The sequence below is a fragment of the Cervus canadensis genome, chromosome 4 (assembly GCF_019320065.1).
Source record: "Cervus canadensis isolate Bull #8, Minnesota chromosome 4, ASM1932006v1, whole genome shotgun sequence".
NCBI classification, from domain to species: Eukaryota; Metazoa; Chordata; class Mammalia; order Artiodactyla; family Cervidae; genus Cervus; species Cervus canadensis.
Window position 1 is genome coordinate 46,211,502 of NC_057389.1, and position 23,476 is coordinate 46,234,977.

At 44.2% G+C, this 23,476-nt stretch overlaps 1 protein-coding gene across 1 annotated transcript in view; it reads left to right on the forward strand.

Annotated features, from left to right (window-relative positions):
- FAT2 (FAT atypical cadherin 2) overlaps positions 1-23,476 on the forward strand; it is an 84,398-nt gene that overhangs the window by 40,343 nt on the left and 20,579 nt on the right. The window contains exons 10-18 of the mRNA XM_043464912.1: positions 1,344-5,402; positions 6,944-7,140; positions 10,190-10,343; positions 12,839-13,072; positions 15,556-15,939; positions 18,285-18,499; positions 19,475-19,612; positions 20,207-20,350; positions 22,366-22,563. Of these exons, the coding sequence (XP_043320847.1) occupies positions 1,344-5,402; positions 6,944-7,140; positions 10,190-10,343; positions 12,839-13,072; positions 15,556-15,939; positions 18,285-18,499; positions 19,475-19,612; positions 20,207-20,350; positions 22,366-22,563 (5,723 nt within the window). The remainder of the gene's footprint in view (positions 1-1,343; positions 5,403-6,943; positions 7,141-10,189; positions 10,344-12,838; positions 13,073-15,555; positions 15,940-18,284; positions 18,500-19,474; positions 19,613-20,206; positions 20,351-22,365; positions 22,564-23,476) is intronic.

A 23,476-nucleotide genomic window follows, 5' to 3' on the forward strand; every position in this document is an offset into this window, starting at 1 on the left:
CCTCTAAAAATTCAAGAATGTAGACCTCATGTTACCTGTTATTACCATAGTATAAAAAAAGATAAAGGGAAAAAAAAAAAGAATAGTTGCAGCCCAAGTAAGGTCAGACTCTAAAAACTGTGACAACTTTGAGAACTTTTTTTAGGAAAATATGATTAGTTTTCAACATTACCTTTTGTGAACTATGTAACGTTGCATAATCACAACTTTCCTCAACTTAAATTTGAAATGATATTCTGTATTTATCCAAATAAATATCCAATTTTAAAAGGACTGTAAAAATAACAATCAGACATGGAGAAAGGAGTCCATTTTTTATTCTCATTTGGGCTTCCTGATTAGTCAAGGAAGATTCCTTTGAGTACTAGGATCTCTTTAATTTTCTAATACTTGCTGCAGAAAGACTGTAGGTCTTGGGCCAGACCCTCTTAGCAAGCAATAGATGTTACCCAGATTTTTAAGAAAATATTTTCCATTGACTGGTTTTTATCGTAAGCTCTGATTTATAACAAGCAATACTGTGCTTCTTTTTAAAGAACCAATATATAAAGTTGCCTGTTAAAAATACTTTAAATTTTAAAAAGAAATCAATTTAAAGGAAAGTATCCATTAAATAATGGTATAAACTGTATACTATACTGTCGAACAGGTAGTGGCTGAATATTTTTTTTTAAAAAAACCTATAAAGGTGGTGTGAGAATGCCTAACCGTTAGGAAATCCAGGTGTGGCGGAAAGGGCATTTGACCAAGAGCCACAAGAGCTGGGTGTGCTACCCAGTCCCTCCCAACTCAACCCCTGCCAGTCACTCCCAACCCAGACAAAGGATCTTCCCACAGTAGACTATATGGGGAATAGACAAGGCAGTTTTCCCAGTCTGTTTCAGTTTAGACAGTTTATGATTCCATATTTACTATTTTCAACTATTGAGTGTGTAACCAAAGCTATTCAAAGTTATATAAAGAATGGTTTAAAATTCTATATAATGTAACTGAAGCTTTTCCTATAAAAGTCACCACTGAAATACAGAGAGGAGTATGCTTTTCCTACAAAGTTTAAATCTCCTTTCTTTCCTCCAAAACCCTACTATGGCTTTGGTTTGTAGCTTTAAGTTATGGCCCCCAAACCTTCCATTTATAGAGCACCTACTAGGTGCACCAATTAAGAGATTTCATAAAGTACAGACCTACCCTACATCTTGTAGCATAACTAAATCCATGGTGGCACAGGATGTGGATTTTGCCCTGCCTAACTTTTGTGTGATTGTCTTATACTGATCTAGAAAGCCTAGTTGGTACCTCTTGAGGATGTGGTAAACTTCAATTTCTCTTGTCTTTTGTTTTAGGGAACAGTGAAGGTTTCTTCAACATCAACGCCCTGCTAGGCATCATCACTCTAGCACAGAAACTTAATCAGGCAAATCATGCCCAGTATACTCTAACAGTGAAGGCAGAAGATCAAGGCTCCCCACAAGGGCATGACCTGGCTACAGTGATCATTCACGTCTACCCCTCTGACAGCAGTGCCCCCGTCTTTTCAAACTCTGAGTACTTTGTAGAGATCCCTGAATCAATCCCTGTGGGTTCCCCAATCCTCCTCATCTCAGCTACAAGCTTCTCAGAAGTTACCTATGAGTTAAGAGAGGGAAACAAGAATGGCGTATTCTCCATGAACTCATATTCTGGACTCATTTCCACTCAGAAGAAACTGGATCATGAGAAAATTTCATCTTACCAGCTGAAAATCCGAGGCAGCAATATGGCGGGTGCATTTACTGATGTCATGGTTCTTGTTTACATCATTGACGAAAATGACAATGCTCCTGTGTTCTCAAAATCAACTTTTGTGGGCCAAATTAGTGAAGCAGCTCCACTGAATAGCATGATCATGGATGAAAACAACAACCCCCTCGTGATCCAAGCCTCTGACAGTGACAAGGAAGCAAATTCCTTGTTGGTCTATAAAATTTTGGAACCAGAGACTCTGACGTTTTTAAAAATCGATCCCAGCATGGGAACTCTAACCACCGTATTAGAGATGGATTACGAAAGCATGCCCTCTTTCCGATTCAACATCTATGTCCATGACCAAGGAAGCCCCATCTTATTTGCACCCAGGGCTGCCCAGGTCATAATCAATGTCAGAAATGTTAATGACTGTCCTCCCAGGTTCTTGGACCAGATATATGAAGTAGCAATAATGAAGCCAATCCACCGGGGTATGGAGCTCCTTAAGGTTCAGGCCAGTGACGATGACTCAGAAGTCAATTATAGCATCAAAACTGGCAATGCTGACGAAGCTATTGCCATGCATCCCATTACTGGTCACATATCTGTGTTGGATCCTGCTCTCCTGGGAGTCTCTCGGGAGCTTATTGTCAGAGCTTCTGATGGCCTGTATCAAGATACTGCACTAGTAAAACTTTCTTGGACACAAGCTCCTAACACAACCTTGCAGTTTGACCGGGATGTCTATAGGGCAACAGTGAAGGAGAATTTACTAGACAGAAAGGCATTGGTGATTCTTGGTGCCCAAGGCAATCATTTGAATGACACCTTGTTCTACTTCCTTTTGAATGGCACAGATATGTTTCATATGATCAAATCAGCAGGTGTGTTGCAGACGAGAGGTGTGGGGTTTGACAGAGAACAGCAGGACACTCATGAGGTGGCAGTGGAACTGAGGGACAATCGGTCACCTCAGAGGGTGGCTCAGGCTCTGGTCCGAGTCTCTGTTGAGGATGTCAATGACAATAGACCTGAATTTAAACATCTGCCCTACCACACAATCATCCAAGATGGAACAGAACCAGGAGATGTCCTCTTTCAGGTATCTGCCACTGACCAGGACTTGGGGGTGAATGGTGCTGTCACCTATGCATTTGCAGAAGATTACACATATTTTCGAATTGACCCCTATCTTGGGGACATATCATTAAGGAAACCCTTTGATTATCAGGCTCTGAATAAGTATCGCCTCAAAGTCATTGCTCAAGATGGAGGAACTCCATCCCTCCAGGCTGAGGAAGAGGTACTTGTCATTGTGAGAAATAAATCCAACCCACTGTTTCAGACACCTTACTACAAAGTCAGAGTGCCTGAAAATATCACACTCTATACCCCTATTCTGCACACCCAGGCCCGGAGTCCAGAGGGACTCCGGCTCATCTACAATATTGTAGAAGAAGAACCCTTGATGCTGTTCACCACTGACTTTAAGACTGGTGTCCTAACCGTGACAGGCCCTTTGGACTATGAGTCTAAGACCAAACACGTGTTCACAGTCAGAGCCACAGACACTGCTCTGGGATCATTTTCTGAAGCCACCGTGGAAGTCCTGGTGGAGGATGTGAATGATAATCCTCCCACTTTCTCTCAGTTGGTCTACACCACTTCAGTCTCAGAAGGTTTGCCTGCTCAGACTCCTGTGATCCAACTGTTGGCTTCTGACCAGGATTCAGGGAAGAACCGTGATGTCTCTTACCAGATCATAGAGGATGGCTCAGATGTTTCCAAATTCTTCCAGATCAATGGGAGCACAGGGGAAATGTCCACAGTTCAAGAGTTGGACTATGAAGCCCAACAACATTTTCATGTGAAAGTCAGGGCCATGGATAGAGGAGATCCCCCACTCACTGGTGAAACCCTTGTGGTTGTCAATGTGTCTGACATCAATGACAACCCCCCAGAGTTCAGGCAACCTCAGTACGAAGCCAATGTCAGTGAGCTGGCAACCTGCGGACACCTGGTTCTCAAAGTTCAAGCTCTTGACCCTGACAGCAGGGACACCTCCCGCCTGGAGTACCTGATTCTTTCTGGCAATCAGGACAGGCACTTCTCCATTAACAGCTCATCGGGAATAATTTCTATGTACAACCTTTGCAAAAAGCACTTGGACTCTTCTTACAATTTGAGGGTAGGTGCTTCTGATGGGGTCTTCCGAGCAACTGTACCTGTGTATATCAACACTACAAATGCCAACAAGTACAGCCCAGAGTTCCAGCAGCATATTTATGAGGCAGAATTGGCCGAGAATGCAAAGGTGGGGACCAAGGTAATTGAGTTGTTAGCCATAGACAAAGACAGTGGTCCCTATGGCACTGTAGATTACACCATCATCAATAAACTAGCAAGCGAGAAGTTCTCCATAAACCCAAGTGGCCAGATCACCACACTGCAGAAACTAGACCGGGAAAATTCCACAGAAAGGGTCATTGCTATTAAGGTCATGGCTCAGGATGGGGGAGGACGCGTGGCCTTCTGCACTGTGAAGATCATCCTCACAGATGAAAATGACAACCCTCCACAGTTCAAGGCGTCTGAGTACACTGTATCCATTCAGTCCAATGTCAGTAAGGACTCCCCGGTCATCCAGGTGCTGGCCTATGATGCAGATGAAGGCCGGAATGCAGATGTCACCTACTCAGTGGACTCAGTGGAGGACTTGGAAGAAGAGGTCGTTGAAGTCAACCCAATTACTGGTGTTGTCAAGGTGAAAGAGAGCCTGGTGGGATTGGAAAATCGGGCCTTTGACTTAAAAATTAAAGCTCAGGATGGGGGCCCTCCTCATTGGAACTCTCTCATGCTGTTACGACTTCAGGTGGTTCCTAATGAAGTATCCTTGCCCCAATTTTCTGAACCTCTATATACCTTTTCTGCATCAGAAGATCTTCCAGAGGGGTCTGAAATTGGTTCTGTTAAAGCAGTGGCAGCTCAAGATCCAGTCATCTATAGTCTGGTGCAGGGCACCACGCCAGAGAGCAACAAGGATGGCATCTTCTCCTTGGACCAAAACACAGGGGTTCTAAAGGTGAGGAAGGCCATGGATTATGAGTCCACCAAATGGTACCAGATTGACTTGATGGCTCATTGCCCCCATAATGACACTTACTTGGGTTCCTTGGTCTCTGTCAACATCCAAGTGAAGGATGTCAATGACAATAGGCCTATATTTGAGGCTGATCCATATAAGGCTGTTCTCACTGAGAATATGCCGGTGGGGACCTCGGTCATTCAAGTGACTGCCAATGATCAGGACACTGGGGATGATGGGCAGGTGAGCTACAGGCTGCCAGTGGACCCTGGTAGCAACATCCATGAACTCTTTGCCATTGACAGTGAAACTGGCTGGATCACCACACTCCAGGAACTTGACTGTGAGACCAACCAGATCTACCACTTTTACGTAGTGGCCTATGACCATGGCCATACCATCCAGCTATCTTCTCAGGTCCTGGTTGAAGTCTCCATTACAGATGAAAATGACAATGCCCCCCGATTTGCTTCAGAAGACTATAGAGGATCTGTGGTTGAGAATAGTGAGCCTGGTGAGCCTGTGGCCACTCTTAAAACCTTGGATGCTGATATCTCTGAGCAGAATAGACAGGTCACCTGCTATATCACAGGTAAGGATACCTATCTTAGAGTGGGATGCATTGAAAAAAATTCCAGTAAGATGTTTCTTAAGACACGGGTTTAAGTCCTTGCTCTGCCACTTAACAGTGTGATTTTGAGCAAATCACTTAACTTTCCAGGACCTCAATTGCTCCAGTTATAGACTTGGCATGGCTGTTTTAATTCATCTCAAGGGATGCTGACAGGATGTAACTTGAAAAACCTTTGATAGCTCCCTATAAATTAGAAAGTGCTTTGTAAAGAGGATTTCTTATTACCTTAGCTGAAGTAGATAAAATAGAAGGGAGATACTGTAACTGTTCTCAGTTAGCTTCTGGAAGATGGAGAGGGGATCAACAGTTGTGTGGTCTATAGAAACTCTGTGAGGTGACTATCCTTGCAGAGTAGTATTCTGCCAAGGGCAAGTTGTGGATAGTAGAAAATGCTTCCTAGTCAATCATAGGACCTGAGTGTTAAGTGGGTTGGATATGATTCCCACCCAATCCTCTTCTTTCACACACACATGGGAGAACCAAAGCCCAGATAGGAGGAGAAACTCAACCAAGGTCACACTCCAAGCTTGCATCAGGACTGGGATTAAAACCAGACCCTACAAACTGCTTTCCCCAGTAGATAACTACTGCAAACCTAAACGACTCCAATCTCTGTCCAGGGGTGAAACCAGCCAACTGGTAGCCAAAGAGAGTCTCCTTACTTCTCAGTGTCCCTGTCCCTGTGTCCCAGGTGCCTTGTCATCCCATTCCCATAGTCGTGGATTCTTCTGCTCTCGTAGCTGGCTGGTGGAGAGTTAACAAGCATGACATTCCAACCAAGAGTTATAGACTCCTGGAGACAGAGCCTGGATCAAAGTTGTTTGAAACATGGAGTCTTAGTGAAATAGAATCTTATCATCTTATAATATCAGACTCTTAAAAACACAAAAATCTTAAAATCTCTGAATAATAACATACTAAGTGTCACTGTATCATCACCTCTGGGAATAGCTGAATCTTGGAGCTCTGCAATCTTAGAATCACAAAAATCCATCTTCCCTCTCAATGATGGAGGTCAAGAAAAGATGACTCAGAAGCAAACCTAATGACCCATCTGAACCTCCAGTTAGCCTGTGTACTCAGTTGTAAACTAAAACCTCAGAGAGTTTAATGTTATTGATCACTTTCCAGCCCTCCACTGTTGAACAGATACTGGATACTAGAAGGTTCTTGTCTAGAATTGTTATCTGCTTCCCTTTAATTTCCTCCAAAGTCTTCCAATGCACACAAAATAAGAAATGTGCCCCTTAGCTACATATTTTGGAGCAGTGTTTCTTGCAGTGATAATTCCATTTAACAGGAGACCTTTGAAGTTGAAAGAGGTTTCATAACACCAAATAACTGACTCATTGAAGAACTGTGGGTCCCTAGTTAAAGGAGGAAATTTTTGCTTTTCCCTGCAATCCTAAAAAAAAGTGTCAGGTGGGCAGTCACCTACAGTACAAAGCCTGGTTTGTTCCTATGGCTTGGCTTCAGGAAACTCTGTCCCGTATTTCTAGAGGGAGACCCCCTGGGCCAGTTTGGCATCAGTCAAGTTGGTGATGAGTGGAGAATTTTCTCGAGGAAGACCCTGGACCGTGAGCACACAGCCAAGTACTTGCTCCGAATCACAGCTTCCGATGGCAAGTTCCAGGCTTCAGTCCCTGTGGAGATCTTTGTCCTGGACATCAATGATAACAGCCCACAGTGCTCACAGGTGAGAGCCAGGTGAGGGTAGGGGAGGAGTGGAGATAAGGAAGCTGGAGCAAAGGGTAAGAGGAAGGAGAAGGACTCAGAGTACCATCTCTGAGGCGGGCCATCGCTGACCAAACCTTCCCTTGCTTCTCCCTGGCTGGCCTCAGACTAGTGCCTGGGGCAGGGCCCGTTCCAGGTAATTCCTTGCCCTTCCCAAAAGGATGTCATCAAGCTCTTTAGGCTTCATGGTCCATAGCTCTCCCTGCCCCCCACCCCCTACTCCCTACAAAGATCCTTTTTTCTGCAAAACATATCCAGAAGTAAGTAACTTCATTCTCCAAACAGACTGCTATGCTCAATGGAAAAGTCACTCTATCACTCAACTTGTTAGCATGGCTCATTGTTATCAAATATATCCAAAGAGACCTGCCCCCAGAGACGCCCTGCACCACTCACCATGTCTTTATGTGCATATCCCTACATCTGCATGCATTTTACAGACCAACGGAAACCCTCCTCCAGGATACATGTATACACAAACATACAGACAGGGTAGCTACATTTTTGATAAGGGAGACTTTCCTAAGGACCTCATGTGCGTGCACACACACAGATATATCAGGAGAAAAACTGCATTCTTAGAGGACATAAATCAACAGCCATTGTCATGTAGCTTTGCTTTTAAACATATTTTTTAAAACACAAGAAATAATTTTTAATTTGGGGGAGTTGCATTACTTCAAGGTTTGCAAATAAAGTTAAACTATTAATATTAAATTTTTATGACATCAAGTTAGCATAATTCAAGTGTATAAAAAATCCAGTTCTTCAGTATATATACATATAAGTGCACACTTATATGTAGGTACTCACACACATACACATAGTTGAAAGATCATCTATAACTCTATAAATATACAAATACATATATACATACACACAAAGATACACATAAGCATGCATGCATGAAGCATGCATGAAGTCGCTCTGTCGTGTCCAACTCTTTGCAACGCCATGGACTGTAGCCTACCAGGCTCCTCTGTCCATGGAATTTTCCAGGCAAGAGAATTCGAGTGGGTTGCCATTTCCTTCTCCAGGGGGTCTTCCCAACCCAGGGATCAAACTCAGGTCTCCCACATTGCAGGCAGATGCTTTACCAACTGAGCCACCAAATAACATTCATCCATAACACACCCATTCATACAGGTAAATGTACATCTCTAACTCACACAAATATACTTATATAAGCATGTGCATATATGTATACTTCAATTCTTCATACTTTATTTGTATACATATGTATGAACACATACCTTGGGATACACAAAAATCATATATCCTATCACCTTTCCTTCCTCTATTTTCTATGCTCCAATCTCACAGAAGCGTAGTAGAAAAAGAGAACCTGGATTATCAAGTGGGGTGCATGGAAAATGTCTCTGCAGGATCCAAGATGACCACCTTTTTTTTTTTTGCAAATTAAGTCATTTTTAAGTAAAATTACACCTACACATTTTAAATGAGCAAATAGATCTATAAACCTTTCTTTGAAACAGTAAGACCCACTCTGTCTTCTGTATCACCCTTCCCCAGAGACCACCAGGCTCAAGGTTTTTAGCCGATTTACTTTGTATTTGTCTCCAAATCACATGTTCCTTAATAGTGTTTCAGTTTTAGGTATTTTCTTTTGAATTTCCATCATAGAAGGGCTTTCTTTCACCTCCCTTTCCTCTGCACACACTACCATCTCTCCATCCTCTCAATATTCTTTCAATTTGGTTGCATCAGTATTCATTGTTTGGTATTATAACTGTAAGTGCTACTCACAGCTTTATCACGTTGTGTACTGTGATGACTTTATGTATAAAATGTATTTTCATGCATTTCAAATTTGTCTTTTCTGTGCAGGGCTGTGGGGACATTGATTTTGTATATTTTATTGCTAACCTGTAACCAAACCCTTCTCCCAGCTGTGTAACCTTCTCTCGGTATTCAAGCACATTGCTGCTGCTGCTGCTAAGTCGCTTCAGTCGTGTCCGACTCTGCGATCCCCATAGACAGCAGCCTACCAGACTCCGCCATCCCTTGGATTCTCCAGGCAAGAACACTGGAGTGGGTTGCCATTTCCTTCTCCACCAAGATGACCACCTTTCGGATGGTCTCAGAAGGGCAACCTTTTGGGGAGAACAGTGGCCATACATTCTTTCTCTTTTGTCTCAGCATCCTTCTTTTTTTTTTTTTTTTTTTCAGCATCCTTCTAATCAGCCTGTATCCTCCTCATACTGGGGGAGTCTGGGGCCAAGCTCACCTTAGCCTTCTCAGAGATGATCAAGAGCATAACGAGAGCCAGGGGAAAGAGTCTGGGGGGCCATCTCCACACAGCCTGCCAGGCACAAAACCTCCATCCAGAGCATATATGGGGGTCCTTGCTAACCCACACTTGGTAATGGGGGGACAAGTTTGCTTGGAAACTGTGTCCAGCTCCAGCAGCTGGAGAAACATTGGGTTCTCAGGGAGCTCCAGCCTCTCTCCTGTGCCACACACTTCGAAATGTGGCCCTTACGGAGTAAGAGATTGTGGCAGGTCCTGGTGGCTCAGATGGTCAAGAATCTGTCTGCAATGTGGGAGACCTGGGTTCAATCCCTGGGTTGGGAAGATCCACTAGAGAAGATCCCCTGGAGATCCTCCAGTACTCTTGCCTGGAGAATCCCATGGACAGAGGAGCCTGGTGGGCCTACAGTCCATGGGGTTGCAAAGAGTCAGACATGACTGAGCGACTTTCACTTTCACTTCTAGCCCTGAGTGTGAGCTTTCAGACGGTGGAAATTCTCTCTCATTCTCTGCTTTTCTGACTAGGTCTCCCGTCATCTTACTCCTTTTCATCTCCATTTTCCCTGCATGTTCCACCTTATTCTATTCTCCTCCCTCCCTCTCTCCACTTCTCTCCCCTCCCCCACTTTCATCTCTGCTCTCTAATCTCTCTCTCTGCTTCTGTCTTGTCCTGTTACTCTGTCTCTCTGGATCGTAGCACATCTCCCACAATCTCCCTCTTCTTCGTCTTTCATCTTCAGCTTCTCTACACTGGCAAAGTCAGCGAAGATGTACCTCCAGGACACTTCATTTTGAAAGTTTCTGCAACAGACTTGGACTCCGACACCAATGCTCAGATCACATATTCTCTGCATGGCCCTGGGGCGGATGAATTTAAGCTGGATCCTCACACAGGTAGGTTTCCTGAGTTGCAGGATCAAGCCAAGAACTGATACACTGTGCCCAGTACCCAGGGTCCTTAGAGAAGAAACAAGAATTCACTTATCTATCCATCCATCCACTCAGCAAACATATCGGCACTATGTGCCAAGCATTCACTAAATGCTGGGGACAAAAATTGGTAAGACAAGATCGAGGTCTTCACAGTCAGTGGTTTGACGTGTGCTGAGTTAAGAAAAATTCAGGATATTAGGTGAGGTTTGACAGCAGAGCTTAAGTTTGGAAGTGCGGTTAAGTAAAATTTGAGGAAATAGCCAGGGGGTAAGGGAGTGGTAAGGTTGGACATTCAAGGCAGAAAGAGATTTCATACAAGACTTTGTTTTGGGAAAGAAAATGCACAGGTAAGGACCTAGAAGGCAGAAACTGGTGCACAGAAGGGCAGGAGAGAGAGAGGGCAAAGGATGAGGCCTCCTGGGGCACAGGGACCAAGTCCTTACCTACAGAGCCATTAAAGTAAAGCAAGTAAAGTAAAGTAAGTAAAGTCGCTCAGTCGTGTCCGACTCTTTGTGACCCCATGGACTGTAGCCTACCAGGCTCCTCAGTCCATGGAATTTTCCAGGCAAGAGTACTGGAGTGGGTTGCCATTTCCTTCTCCAGGGGATCTTCCCAACCCACGGGTCGAACCTGGGTCTCCCACATTCCAGACAGACACTTTACCATCTGAGCCACCAGGGAAGCCGCATTAAAGGGTTTAAGTAGGTAAAAAGTCATGATCAAAGACATGATCTCAAGGTTGTATGCTGCAGATTGAGATAAAACCCCAGGGCACTGTTTTTTGTTTGTTTGTTTGTTTGTTTTTAGTTCTACCAGTTTATTGCTACCAACCCATCTCCCTCCACCCTCGTGCACACATGCTCGGTCAGGTAACCCCATGGACTGCAGCCCGCCAGGCTCCTCTGTCCATGGACTTTTCCAGGCAAGAATATTGGAGTGGGTTGCCATTTCCTTCTCCAAGGGCACTGTTGTAAGGATCCCAATAAAGCATATAGAAATCTAAGCCCAAGTCTGGCACATAATAATAATTCAGTAGATATGGTTTCCATTGTCATTATCAGTTAGGGGACAAAGCAGAGAGTGGGAAACAGAGAGTCCAGCAGAGTAGACCGGAATACTTGGGAGAGGTTTGGCTGTGAGCATCTGGTGGAGAAGGCAGGGTAGAGACTGGTTCCTTCAGAGAACGGGAAGTCCTTGTCCTGCTGCGGTAATGGAGGGTGTGGGGACATGCAACGTAGAGGGCTCAAGTCACAGACAGCCAGCTGCTGACACTTGGAACCAGTAGTTCAAAGGGTACTATGGAGGTTGCTGAGCAGGGAGGTGGCAGCTGAGAGTGAGTATTTCAAGAAGCTGCACTGCCCTGTCTGATTCCAGCACAGGCATGCTGAGTCACCCAAGTAGGTGACCTGACCTCTCTCTACTGCTCTTTGTCCAGATGAAGGATGATTAGCAGGGTCTTAAAAAAAATTCAATATTTATTGAATTGGTTTATCTGAGTAAGGAAATAATACGTGCTCATTATTCAAAATGGGGTTCCCTTGTGGCTCAGTTGGTAAAGAATCTGCCTGCAATGTGGGAGACCTGGGTTCGATCCCTAGGTTGGGAAGATCCCTTGAAGAAGGGAAAGGCTACCCACTCCAGTATTCTGGCCTGGAGAATTCCATGGACTGTATAGTCCATGGGGTCGCAAAGAGTCGGACACGACTGAGCAGCTTTCACTTACTCATTGTTCAAAAATTCAAACCATGTAGGTGTATATTAGGCAGACATTGGAAAATCTTCATGATAACCAGCCTGTTAATGAAAGATGGGTACTCTTGGCATATAGTCTATCAGACTGGTTATATATCTCTATATAGCATACTATTTTGTGCCTTCCTGTTTCTTAGAGCAATATCTTGGAGCTATCAACAAGGCAGTACATAAAGTTCTGCCATTATCACTTTTCCCATTGCAGAATATTTTACTGTATGGCTAAATGATAACGTATTTAACCAGTACCTTTTTGAAAGACACAGGATATTTTCAGTATGTTGCTATTTATAAAGAATGCTGCAGATAATATCTCTACATGTATATTTTCTCCTTGGGTTGATTATTCTATGGGATACAGTCCTAGAAGTGAAACTGCAGGCCAAAGCATAAACACATTTTATGTGGTGTTAGAAACTAACTGGCATTTTAAAATGTTGTGCCTCTTTGTAGCTTGTTGGTGTGGATTTTAAATTGGGGATGCGGTGGTGGAATGTGACTAGGAAAGCAAGCATGTGTGGAAAGATACAGACTGAGCCTCTTTCCTAACCATCTGTACACAGGACCCCTTTTATCTGGGACAGCACACAGAGCCGGCAGGGGTGGGGGCTGGTGTTGAGGTTATCTCATATAGATATCAGGAATGTACATGCTAGGATCATGGCCTCCAGAGAAAGCTCACTTTCTGTCCTTTCTCCTGCCAGGGGAGCTGACCACACTCACAGCCTTAGACCGAGAGAAGAGGGATGCGTACAGCCTTGTTGCCAAGGCAACAGATGGAGGCGGCCAATCGTGCCAGGCAGATGTGACCCTCCATGTGGAGGATGTGAATGACAACGCCCCCCGGTTCTTCCCCAGCCACTCTGCTGTGGCAGTCTTCGACAACACCACGGTGAAGACCCCTGTGGCGGTAGTATTGGCCCGGGATCCTGACCAAGGTGAGAAAGAAGGACTAGAGGCCATTTGTTTACAGGGTCACCCTAGGCGAGGGTTTGGCTCTCTCTCTGTGGTTCTGGAACTGCAAGAACTGTCACTCCTGAGCCTACAGACAGTTACAAGTAGAAAATGTTCATAAACTACATACCTAAGTGCTAGGGGACCAAAGATTTTGGCCATTTCAAGACTGATATGAGGCATTTCAGCCTCATTGCTTCTCCCTGCCTCTTAGACCTGGAGCACTTTCAATCCTATCATGTAAGCTCCAGGATATGTTTGAATACAATACACTAATCAGAATTATTCAACTCTGATTAATTGGCCACAAGAAAGAAACCTAGGGCACAAACTCTATTTAGTCTACTAAATTCTTGGATCAATTTTCTAGGCAATGAAGTGGAATAGTTTACATTTTACTTTTACATTTTAATATTTTATATTTTAATTTTAATGACATGGTTTTCATTAGGATTCTTTTCCTTTTACTATTTACAAGGCAAATTGGATTCATCCAGTATTCATTTCATATTCTACCATTTAAAGATACTGACATTATGAAGTTTTCACTGTGGCGCTCTCTATGTCTATATATATATGTGTGTATATATACATGTTTATACCTATATATGTACATATACAATTATAAAATTTAATTCAAGAAAATTTGACAATTTTGCTATAGGTAAAAAATACCCTCAGGATCAAAATAGCCAGAGGAACATAGAATATGACAATGATGAAATGATGGTAGTGATAAGACAGATCAAAATACCCTGCTTCATGTGACACCAACAGAGAAAATTTATGACTTCTTAGAGGAAGGGAGTTTTAGCTTGGCATTGAGGGAGGTAAGAGATTTCGGAGGAATGCAGGTGTTCCAGGGAGGGCAAATAGTTAGTGCAAAGCCATCTAACATCTAAGGCCCTGCAAATGCTCAACTAGCCAGGGCTTGTACACCTCCAGGGACAGGAAGCTCCCAACTTCCCAGGCAGCCCCTTCCTTCCTCGGATAATTAGCAAGTGTTAGCATTTTGGAGCAGATACCTGTCAATCATGGTCCTGCCATTGGCAGCCACACAGGTGTCCTAGACCTTCCAAGACTGGGAAGTGCTAACTATCAGCTCCAGCCTCAAGGTTCCCTTTCTGGATGAAAGAGCCATAGCTTCCTCACTCTTGTGTTTCCAACCCTACCTCCCTTCTAGGATTCATCCTCTGGCCTTGTAACAGTTAACAATTAACCCTTCAAAACTGTTATTATTCTAACCCAAGAATTCAATATTCCACCTCAATATTTCAGATGTATCCTGACCAGTACTTCTCTCTCGAGAAAAAAATACACATATGGAAGAATGCGCATGGTATGCACATTTAGTTCATAAATTCAACAAAAGGGTTGTGCGTCCCCATGTGAGTGTGAGATTCAGTCTCTATAGGCTCAGGGCCTGTGCTCCTCCCATTGGGTGAGGCTCTCATGGCTGAGCACTAAATGTTGGTCTTCTTCAGACCCTATGGGCCCTGCCTGAGCCAACTGCTTCATCTGGTCCACAACCAAAGGAAATAACGGCCTCTGAGACAAAGTTGGAAAAACACTATGTGCTTTGATTTACTATGAACTTTCTATGGGTGTACGTTTTGTTTTCTGTTTTTTATTTTCTTTTTATTTTGACATAATTACAGACACACAGGAAGTTGCAAAAATAGTACTGAGAGGCCCGTGCATCCTTCACCCAGCTTCCCCCAAAGGCAACAATCTGTAGTATGACATTAAAACCAGGAAACTGGTCATGGGACATTACTGATAGAAAATAAAAAAAAGAAAGTGAAGTTGCTAGTCGTGTCCAACTCTCCGCAACTCCATGTAGTCTGCCAGGCTCCTCCATCCATGGGATTTTCCAGGCAAGAATACTGGAGTAGGTTGCCATTGCCTTCTCCAGGGGATCTTCCTGACCCAGGGGTCAAACTTGGGTCTCCTGCACTGCAGGCAGATTCTTTACCATCTGAGCCACCAGGGACATTACTGATAATTAGACTCCAACCTTATTCAAATTACACAGTTTCCATAGACACTTATTTGAATATGTACATGTGTGCATTTCTATTCAATATTATCCCATGTATAGACTCATGCAACCACCTCCACAATCAAGAACTGTTCTATCACAACCAAAGAACTCGCTATGGGTGGTTTCGAGCTTGTAAAATTTTCATTTTATGAGCTGATATTGGACCCTACCCTCTACATAAACAGCTTCAGATATCCTTAAGGGTTTGCAGAATAACCCTCCCCTTCACAAGAACCTTCTATGAGGTCTTGAACCCCACCCTCGTCAAGAACCCCCACATGAGAGGGTCTCACTGCTAACAGCCTAAGCATTTTAGCCTTTGTAGGGACGCTGCCTTCCAGACCCTCCTCTGAAAGCTTTGCAGCAAGCAGGGCCCAGGGGAGGTCCCTCTGTATGAATAATGCACTCTGTCTCCCTCCCCAGGCACCAATGCCCAGGTGGTTTATTCTCTCACGGACTCTGCTGAAGGCCACTTTTCCATCGAGGCCACCACGGGTGTGATCCGGCTGGAGAAGCCGCTGCGGGTCAGGCCACAGGCAGCGCTGGAGCTCACCGTCCGTGCCTCTGACCTGGGCAGCCCAATACCGCTGTCCACGCTGGGCACCGTCACAGTCTCTGTGGTGGGCCTGGAGGACTACCTGCCCGTGTTTCTGAACACCGAGCACAGCGTGCAGGTGCCAGAGGATGCCCAGCGTGGCACAGAGGTGCTGCGGCTGGCCACCCTCACTCGCCCGGGTGCCGAGAAGACCGGTTACCGCGTGGTCAGTGGGAATGAGCAGGGGCGGTTCCGCCTGGATGCCCGCACAGGTGAGACAGCGCCAGCAGGCAGCCCCACCCCTACCCTAAACACATACACACACACACACACACACTGACTCACAGTCCTGGGGAACACTGGATTCTTCACATACCACAGCCCCTCCCTGGCATCCTTCAGCCCCTTTTTCACTCTGGATCCCTCTAGATACCAAGTCCCTTCTTGCACCCTGGGCCCAGCTCACATGGAAACACCTCTCCTTCCATTATGCCCCCACAAAGGACTCTGTGTTGAGGATCCCTTCCTCCCACTTTGCAGCTTCACAGTCCCAGCTCACATCCAGCCCCAGGATGCTGAGGCCACCCTCCATCCTTGGCTGCCAAGGCATAAAACACCTGCTAGAATTTGGGGCTTGAGCAGCCCAAGGCAAGGCTGCCTGCTTTCCTCCTAAAGCCATCCACAAACATCGTGGCTCCCTTGAATTTTCCCTTAGTCTCATAAAGATAGACATCTAGGAAAACTGCTCTCTTTTATCCTCCTATCCATGAAGGAATCTAAGTCAGACTCACAGAATCCCATGGAAGGGCCTCAGAAGCTGCTCAGGTCAGACCAGGCCCCACGTGGATCCCTCCCCACAGTACCTCTGCAATGGTGTGCTCTACCTCCTAAAGCAGCAGCCTTACTGTTGAGCAGTAATTTTTTTCAGTTTTTATTATGGAGACTTTAAACATATTTTTTAAAATAGAGGAAACAGTGTATGGACCCCATGTTCCCATCACCCAGCTTCAGTAATTATCAGCATTCGTCTTGTCTAGTTTCATCCTTAACCCTCACATCCACCCATTGCTGAGTTATTTTAAAGCAAATTCCAGGGACTTCCCTGGTGGTCCAGTGGCTAATGCTTTGCACTCCCAATGCAGGGGGCTGGGGTTCATTCCCTGGTCAGGGAACAAGACCCCACATGCTTCAACTAAGAGCCTGCACATCTCAACAAAGACTGAAGATCCCGCGTACCACAACTAAGACCCAATGCAGCCAAATAAATGAGTAACAGGATTAAGATTCCGTTAAAAAAAAAAAAAAAGCAAATCCCAGACATGATATCATGTGGTTTATAAAACTTCGGTGTGTATCTCTAAATGATAAGGATTTCTTGTATAGGCACAGCCATATCATTATCACAACCAAAAGATAATAATTCCTTAATATAGTTTCCAGACAATTTTTCAGACTATATCTCAAATGACTTTTTGAAGTTGGTTTGTCTGTCAACAGCCTCAAAAGTCCACATATTGCATTTCATTGATAGGAACTATATAATGTCCCTTTGAATCTCTAACATTTTCCTCTCCCTCTTTATTTCCTGCTGCCATTTATTTAATGAAAAATTGGGATCATGTGTGAAGCAAGATTTTCTAATATTTTGGATTGGCTAGTTGTACCTTTATGATGTTATATAATATATCCCCCTAGCCCCTAAGCTTATTATAAATGACATTTGGATCAAAGACCTTGATCATGTTCTTTGCCAACAGTGCTTCATAGATGATGCTGGGCTCTCCTTTGCACCACATTAGGAGGCACATAATGGTTTATTGGTTCTTTTTCTTGAGGTTAAGATTGATGGTGGGCTCAGAGGCTGTCAGTGTGATCTATCTACTATAGAGTTCCTCATTAACTATTCTTTCAACAGAGGCTTTAACAGCCTTGAATGATTATTTCCTAGGTATATTATTTCTTTAGGGGCTGCAAAATGATGGCTTTTTCTAGCCCTGTCATTCTTCATTCATTTACTAACTGGAATCATTTTATAAAGAAGAGTTTTCTACCATTAACTATTCAGTTATCAAGGAATGGCAGGATAAATCCTTATTCTTTTATTTTCCAGTTTTCACAATAATAACACTCTGCCCTAACAATTTGTTGAACAATGCTGGGTAGTATAAAACTCTATAATGTAAGTTCTGTCTTTTACTAGGTGACTGAGCTTGGGCAGGTCACTTAGCTTTTGGGCGCATCAGCTGACTTACCTAGAAAAAGGAAATCACACCTTGTTCTTGTTCTAAGGGTTATTATAGATCCATATGACACAGAGTTAATATTATAGATTTAAACAAAATCTCAATGAAATAGTACATAAATAAATGAGGGAAAAGCTGCTGCTGAGATGGTAATAAGGAAAATGAGAGGAGATGGAGGAGGAGAAGGGAGACTATGGGGGAGGGAAAATAAACAGAGAGATGATGGAGGAGATGACAGAGAAGATGAGGCAGGAGATCAATCTCTCCCAACACAGCTGAGCTGCCTCTCCTGGCATTTGGCTCAAGACCCCCTCGATACTCTGCCTTTGTGGTCCCAAGTGCCTCAATGCTCCCATCACCTCTTGTTTCTTCAGGGATCCTGTACGTCAATAAGAGCCTGGACTTTGAGACCAGCCCCAAGTACTTCCTGTCCATCGAGTGCAGTCGGAAGGGCTCTTCCTCCCTCAGTGACATGACTACTATCGTAGTCAATATCACCGATATCAATGAACATCGGCCCAGATTCCCCCAGCATCTGTACAGCACAAGGGTCTTAGAGAATGCCATCGTGGGGGATGTTGTGCTGACAGTAAGAATCTGTGATTTTGCCCTGTGGGGGTGGGGGTGGGTGGGGATGGACTCTGGGGGTGGGTTCTTATCTCCCCCTCCTCTAGTCAATCTATGAGAATAATTATTTTATCAATTAATACACTATAGATTTGACTGACGTGTAGCCACTCAACCAAGCTCTCTCATGACAAAATATCTCAGAGCCATGTCTGATAAGATCTAGATCAGGTAATGAAATAATGGGAATGGGAGAGGCCCCAGAGGACACAGGGGGCACAGAGGGTCAGCCTGGGAAGGGAGGAATGGGGGGCCATCAAACAACACCTCTTTGCATTTAAATATGTAATTGCTCCCCATTTCATGCAGTAAAAGTGAACTCTGCATGCCTGTATTCGAGGTTTTTATCTCCTTTAACATGCACCCTACACTCCAACCACACAGAAGGAGATGCCTTTCCCCAAACCTCCTCTGTACTTTCATATCCCTGGACTCATATTGTTTCCTCTGCCTGGAATGCTGACTCCACTCCCAGAAGCCTTCCTTATCCTACAAGGCTTTGCAAATCCTTGTCTAACCTCTCCAGGCGAAATTTATAGCCATAAAACTGATCATTCTTTGCTCCAAATTAGACTTGACCATAAAATTAGACATTAAGCTTCCTGAGGGCTTACTCATTTTGGCATATTCCTCAACTCCTAGCACAGGACCTTAGTACCCCGTCAGTTATGAATGAATGAGTAAATGAAGGAATGAATGAATGGATAGATAAATGAATGGATAGATAAATGAATGAATCATGACATGCTGACATCCTTACCAGGATGTAAATGAAGATATTCCCTTGGAAAGGATGACTGTGGTCTAGGGACTGCCAGCCCAAGGACAATCTGTGGGGCAGGAACATATTTGTGTCCCCTACACTCCTAAGGGCCAAGATTTCCTCTCTAGTCTCTCTTACCCCTCCATTCACAACCATCACCTGCCTTCACTGCAGGTGTCAGCAACGGATGAAGATGGACCTGTAAATAGTGCCATCACTTACAGCCTCATAGGAGGGAACCAGCTTGGGCACTTTGCCATCCATCCCAAGAAAGGAGAGCTACAGGTGGCCAAGGCCCTGGACTGGGAACAGGTGAGCCACATGGGACGGACCCATTCTGAGACCATCAGAGCAGAATATAGCCCTTCTGAAGGTCAAGAGGGTGAACTGTGGTCAACACCCCAGCCTGATGCTTCTCCAGACCTGCCCGCAGTGTCCCCCATTCTTTCTCTGTGGAGACTCTGGGGCGTGTAAAGCCAGAGGCAGGAGAGGGGCGGAGTGACTTTTAACTCGGGCCAACTTCTCACTATTAACCAAGGATTATTAGATCATTATAACAAGTTATAATTTACTGAGCACCTGCTCTGTGACAGGGATTTTGCTATGTGATGTACACACATTATGCCATTTGGTCCTTAAAGTAATCCTAGGATGTGGGTCCTGATATCACCCTCACACAAGTTCAGTCACTCTGCCAAGGTCTCATAGCTAGTAAATAGTTAAACTGGAAGTGAAATTTACTTCTGCCTGACACCAGAACCTGAGCCCTAAAATGCTATGGGAGAGCAATGGGGGCAGGCATAAGGGAGTGTCTCCATCTTATTTTTCCAAAAACATTAGTCATGAATCAGGGGGTGCAGAACTGCGGGTCCTGTTGCTAATTCTCCCCTGGGCCTCTTGCTGTAGACTTCTAGCTATTCCCTGAAGCTCCGAGCCACAGACAGTGGGCAGCCCCCACTCTATGAGGACACAGACGTTGCTATCCAAGTGGTTGATGTCAATGACAACCCACCAAGATTCTTCCAGCTCAACTATAGCACCTCTGTCCAGGTATGCTCAACTTCCAAAATCATCCTAAATCCATCATCTTCCCCCCATTTCCCTCCTAGTGGAGGGTGCTCACCACTGGTACCAGTCCACCCAAACAGTGACTGTGACCTTGCACTGATATCCCAAATGGCAACACAGCCTGCTGAAGGGGATTATGGATTATACAATTAAAAATTATCAAGCATTCTGCTAGGTTCCTCTGCATCCATTATCTCATAGGGGGCTCACACAGCCATATAAATAGTACTCGTTTTACAGATTTTTTAAATGGAGGTACAGAAACATGCCATAGTCAAAATGTGGCAAATTTGGGATTTGAACTCAGAGGTTTTCCAGATCCCAAGCTCTTTCCACTATACTAATGGTTTATAAACAGGATTTGGAGAAGGCCTTGGGATTCTGTGGGGAATTGTGATCACATAAAGAGAGGTAAGGAAGTGGGTAGGAGCACAGAATTCTGAGTCCCATATCTATCAACCAGGGTCACCTGTTTTGGAAATTGTGAGTATGAGTTAGGATGCTTTGGCTGCTAATAACAGATCACTTGACTAAAAGTTCATTAAACAATAAGGCCTTATTAATCCTATAGCAAAAGCTCTAATAGTGAGAAAACCTATTCCAGAATTGGTTATTTCAGCAGAAAAAAATGATATCACAATTTTGGATTACTTTCTTCCAAATTCACTCACCTTCTTCCTTATGGTTATAAAATGGCTGCTGCAGCTCCAGCATCACATCCTTGCCTAACCTTCTTCAAAGGTGAACAGGAGGAGACTTCTTTTGCCGAATCTGTTTCTATCAAAAGAAGAACCCTCACCTGTCAGACTCCTCCAATGGTCAGAACTGGATTACACGATCACCCTTAAATAAAAAAACTGGCACAGGAAATCAGATTATTACAACTGACTTAAACCAATCATAGTCTGTCTCCTCTTAGGAGGAGCATATCTTTGCTGAGGGTATTGTTCTACCTGAATAAAAGTAGGGTTTTATAAGAAAGGGCAGAATACCTGTTGAATATGAAACTGTGACTTTCTGCTCATAAGACTGTGTTTTTAGATAAAGTTTTTGTTGTTAAAAAGACAGTTAACAATCATTGGAAATATTATAGCATGCTGAATTCCTGTGTTACAGGACAAAGACTGGAACAGGGACTTCCCTGGTGGTCCAGTGGCTAAGACTCTGTGCTTATAATGCAGGGAGCCCAGGTTTGAGCCCTGGTCTAGGAACTAGATCCTGCATTGCTGCAACTAAAGATCCTGTGTGCTGCAATGAAGACTGAAGATCCCACACGCCGCCAAGACCTGGCGCAGCCAAATTATGGCGACCCCATGGACTGTAGCCTACCAGGCTCCTCTGTTCATGGGATTTTCCAGGCAAAAGTACTAGAGTGGGTTGCCATTTCTTTCTCCAGGGGATCTTCCTGACCCAGGGATCGAACCCTGGTCACCAGCATTGCAAACAGACGCTTTACCGTCTGAGCCACCAGGGAAGCCCAAATAAATATTAAAACAAAAAACAAAAAAAACCTGGAACAATACCCAGGGAATCCATTCTTCTCAGTTGAATTACTAATTGTCTTTGAATTTTTCTCATTGGATGTGTGTTCCATTAGTCACCTAATCATGAAACCATGTCTAGGTTTTCAACTGATCCTATGAATCACAAAATTCCCACGTGGATCTCAGGCACAAATTTATATACATAAATTATCAGTTATGTGACTTAGACAAGTCACCTCTCTGTAGGATAAAGGGATTCTAAAGACCCTTCCAGCCCCAATGGCCTTTGTTTCTAAAACCTAGGACTGCCCTCAGGAATCTCTGGTCTAGACTAACAAAGTCAAACACTAATTCACTGACAGGCAGAATGAATGAATGATAGTTCAAGATGTAGGCATGACCTGGGAGTAGCCAGAGTGCCGAGGACTCATCCTAGAGAAGGGAATCCAGAAAGATGTGACAGGAAGGACTGGGACTCACTTTGCTCTTTGATTTTGTCACTCTTGTTCTCAGGAAAATGCCCCCATTGGCAGCAAAGTCTTGCAACTGATCCTGAGTGACCCAGACTCCCCAGAGAATGGTCCCCCCTTCTCATTCCGAATCACCAAGGGGAATGATGGCTTTGCCTTCCGAGTGACGGCAGATGGATGGTTGGTGACTACTGCAGGCCTGAGCAAGAGAGTCCAGGAATGGTATCAGCTTCAGATCGAGGTGAGAGCTGTGGGGGCCACTGGTGGTGACCACGGGGACAAAAAATGTGCTGGCAGTGCTAATAGATAGCTAGCAGGAAGCTGTTGTGTAGCGCAGGGAGCTCAGCTTGGTGCTCTGTGATGATGTAGACTGGTAGCAAGGGGGGCGGGGGTGGGATGGGAGGTTTAAGAGAGAACCATATACCCCTGGCCAATTCATATTGATATATGACAGAAACAAACACAATCATGTAAAGCAATTGTCCTCCAATTAAAAATTAATAAACTCAAATTAAAATAAACAGGGAGGGGGTATGTGTATATATATAGCCATTTATACATGTTGATCTATATACACATATATACATATACATATAGCTGGTTCACTTCACTATACAGCAGAAACTAACACAACATTGTAAAGCAATTATACTCCAATAAAAAATAATAAATAAACAAAAGCACCATCAGTGCTTCTCTTATTAGGAAAAAAAAAATGTACATATGTGCCAGGCACTGGACTAAGTGCTTCACGTGCATCATTGCACTAAATCTCCACACCATGCTTTAGGGTGAGTGCAGTTATCACCCCCACTTTCCTGATGTGGTAACTGAGGCACACAGAGATTAAATGACTGGCTTGAAGTGATACTATTAATAAGTGGTAGAGCTGGGCTGCTCCAAACTCCAGCACTCTGACTCCAAGCTCTTCATCCCTGCCCTGCTCTCAGAACAGAAATTCCCTCACCCTGGATCTAATTCCTCAAGTCTGGCCAGAATAGCTCTTTGAACCTCAAGTCTTGTTAAAGACCTACCTCTGAGCATTGGTGTTAAGTTTATCCAGCGTCACAGCAAGCCAAAATGCTGAGATGACGAAGTCTGCAGTGAAGAGAGGGTTTATTAGCAAGGCAGCCAGGCAAGGTGATAGGATAACA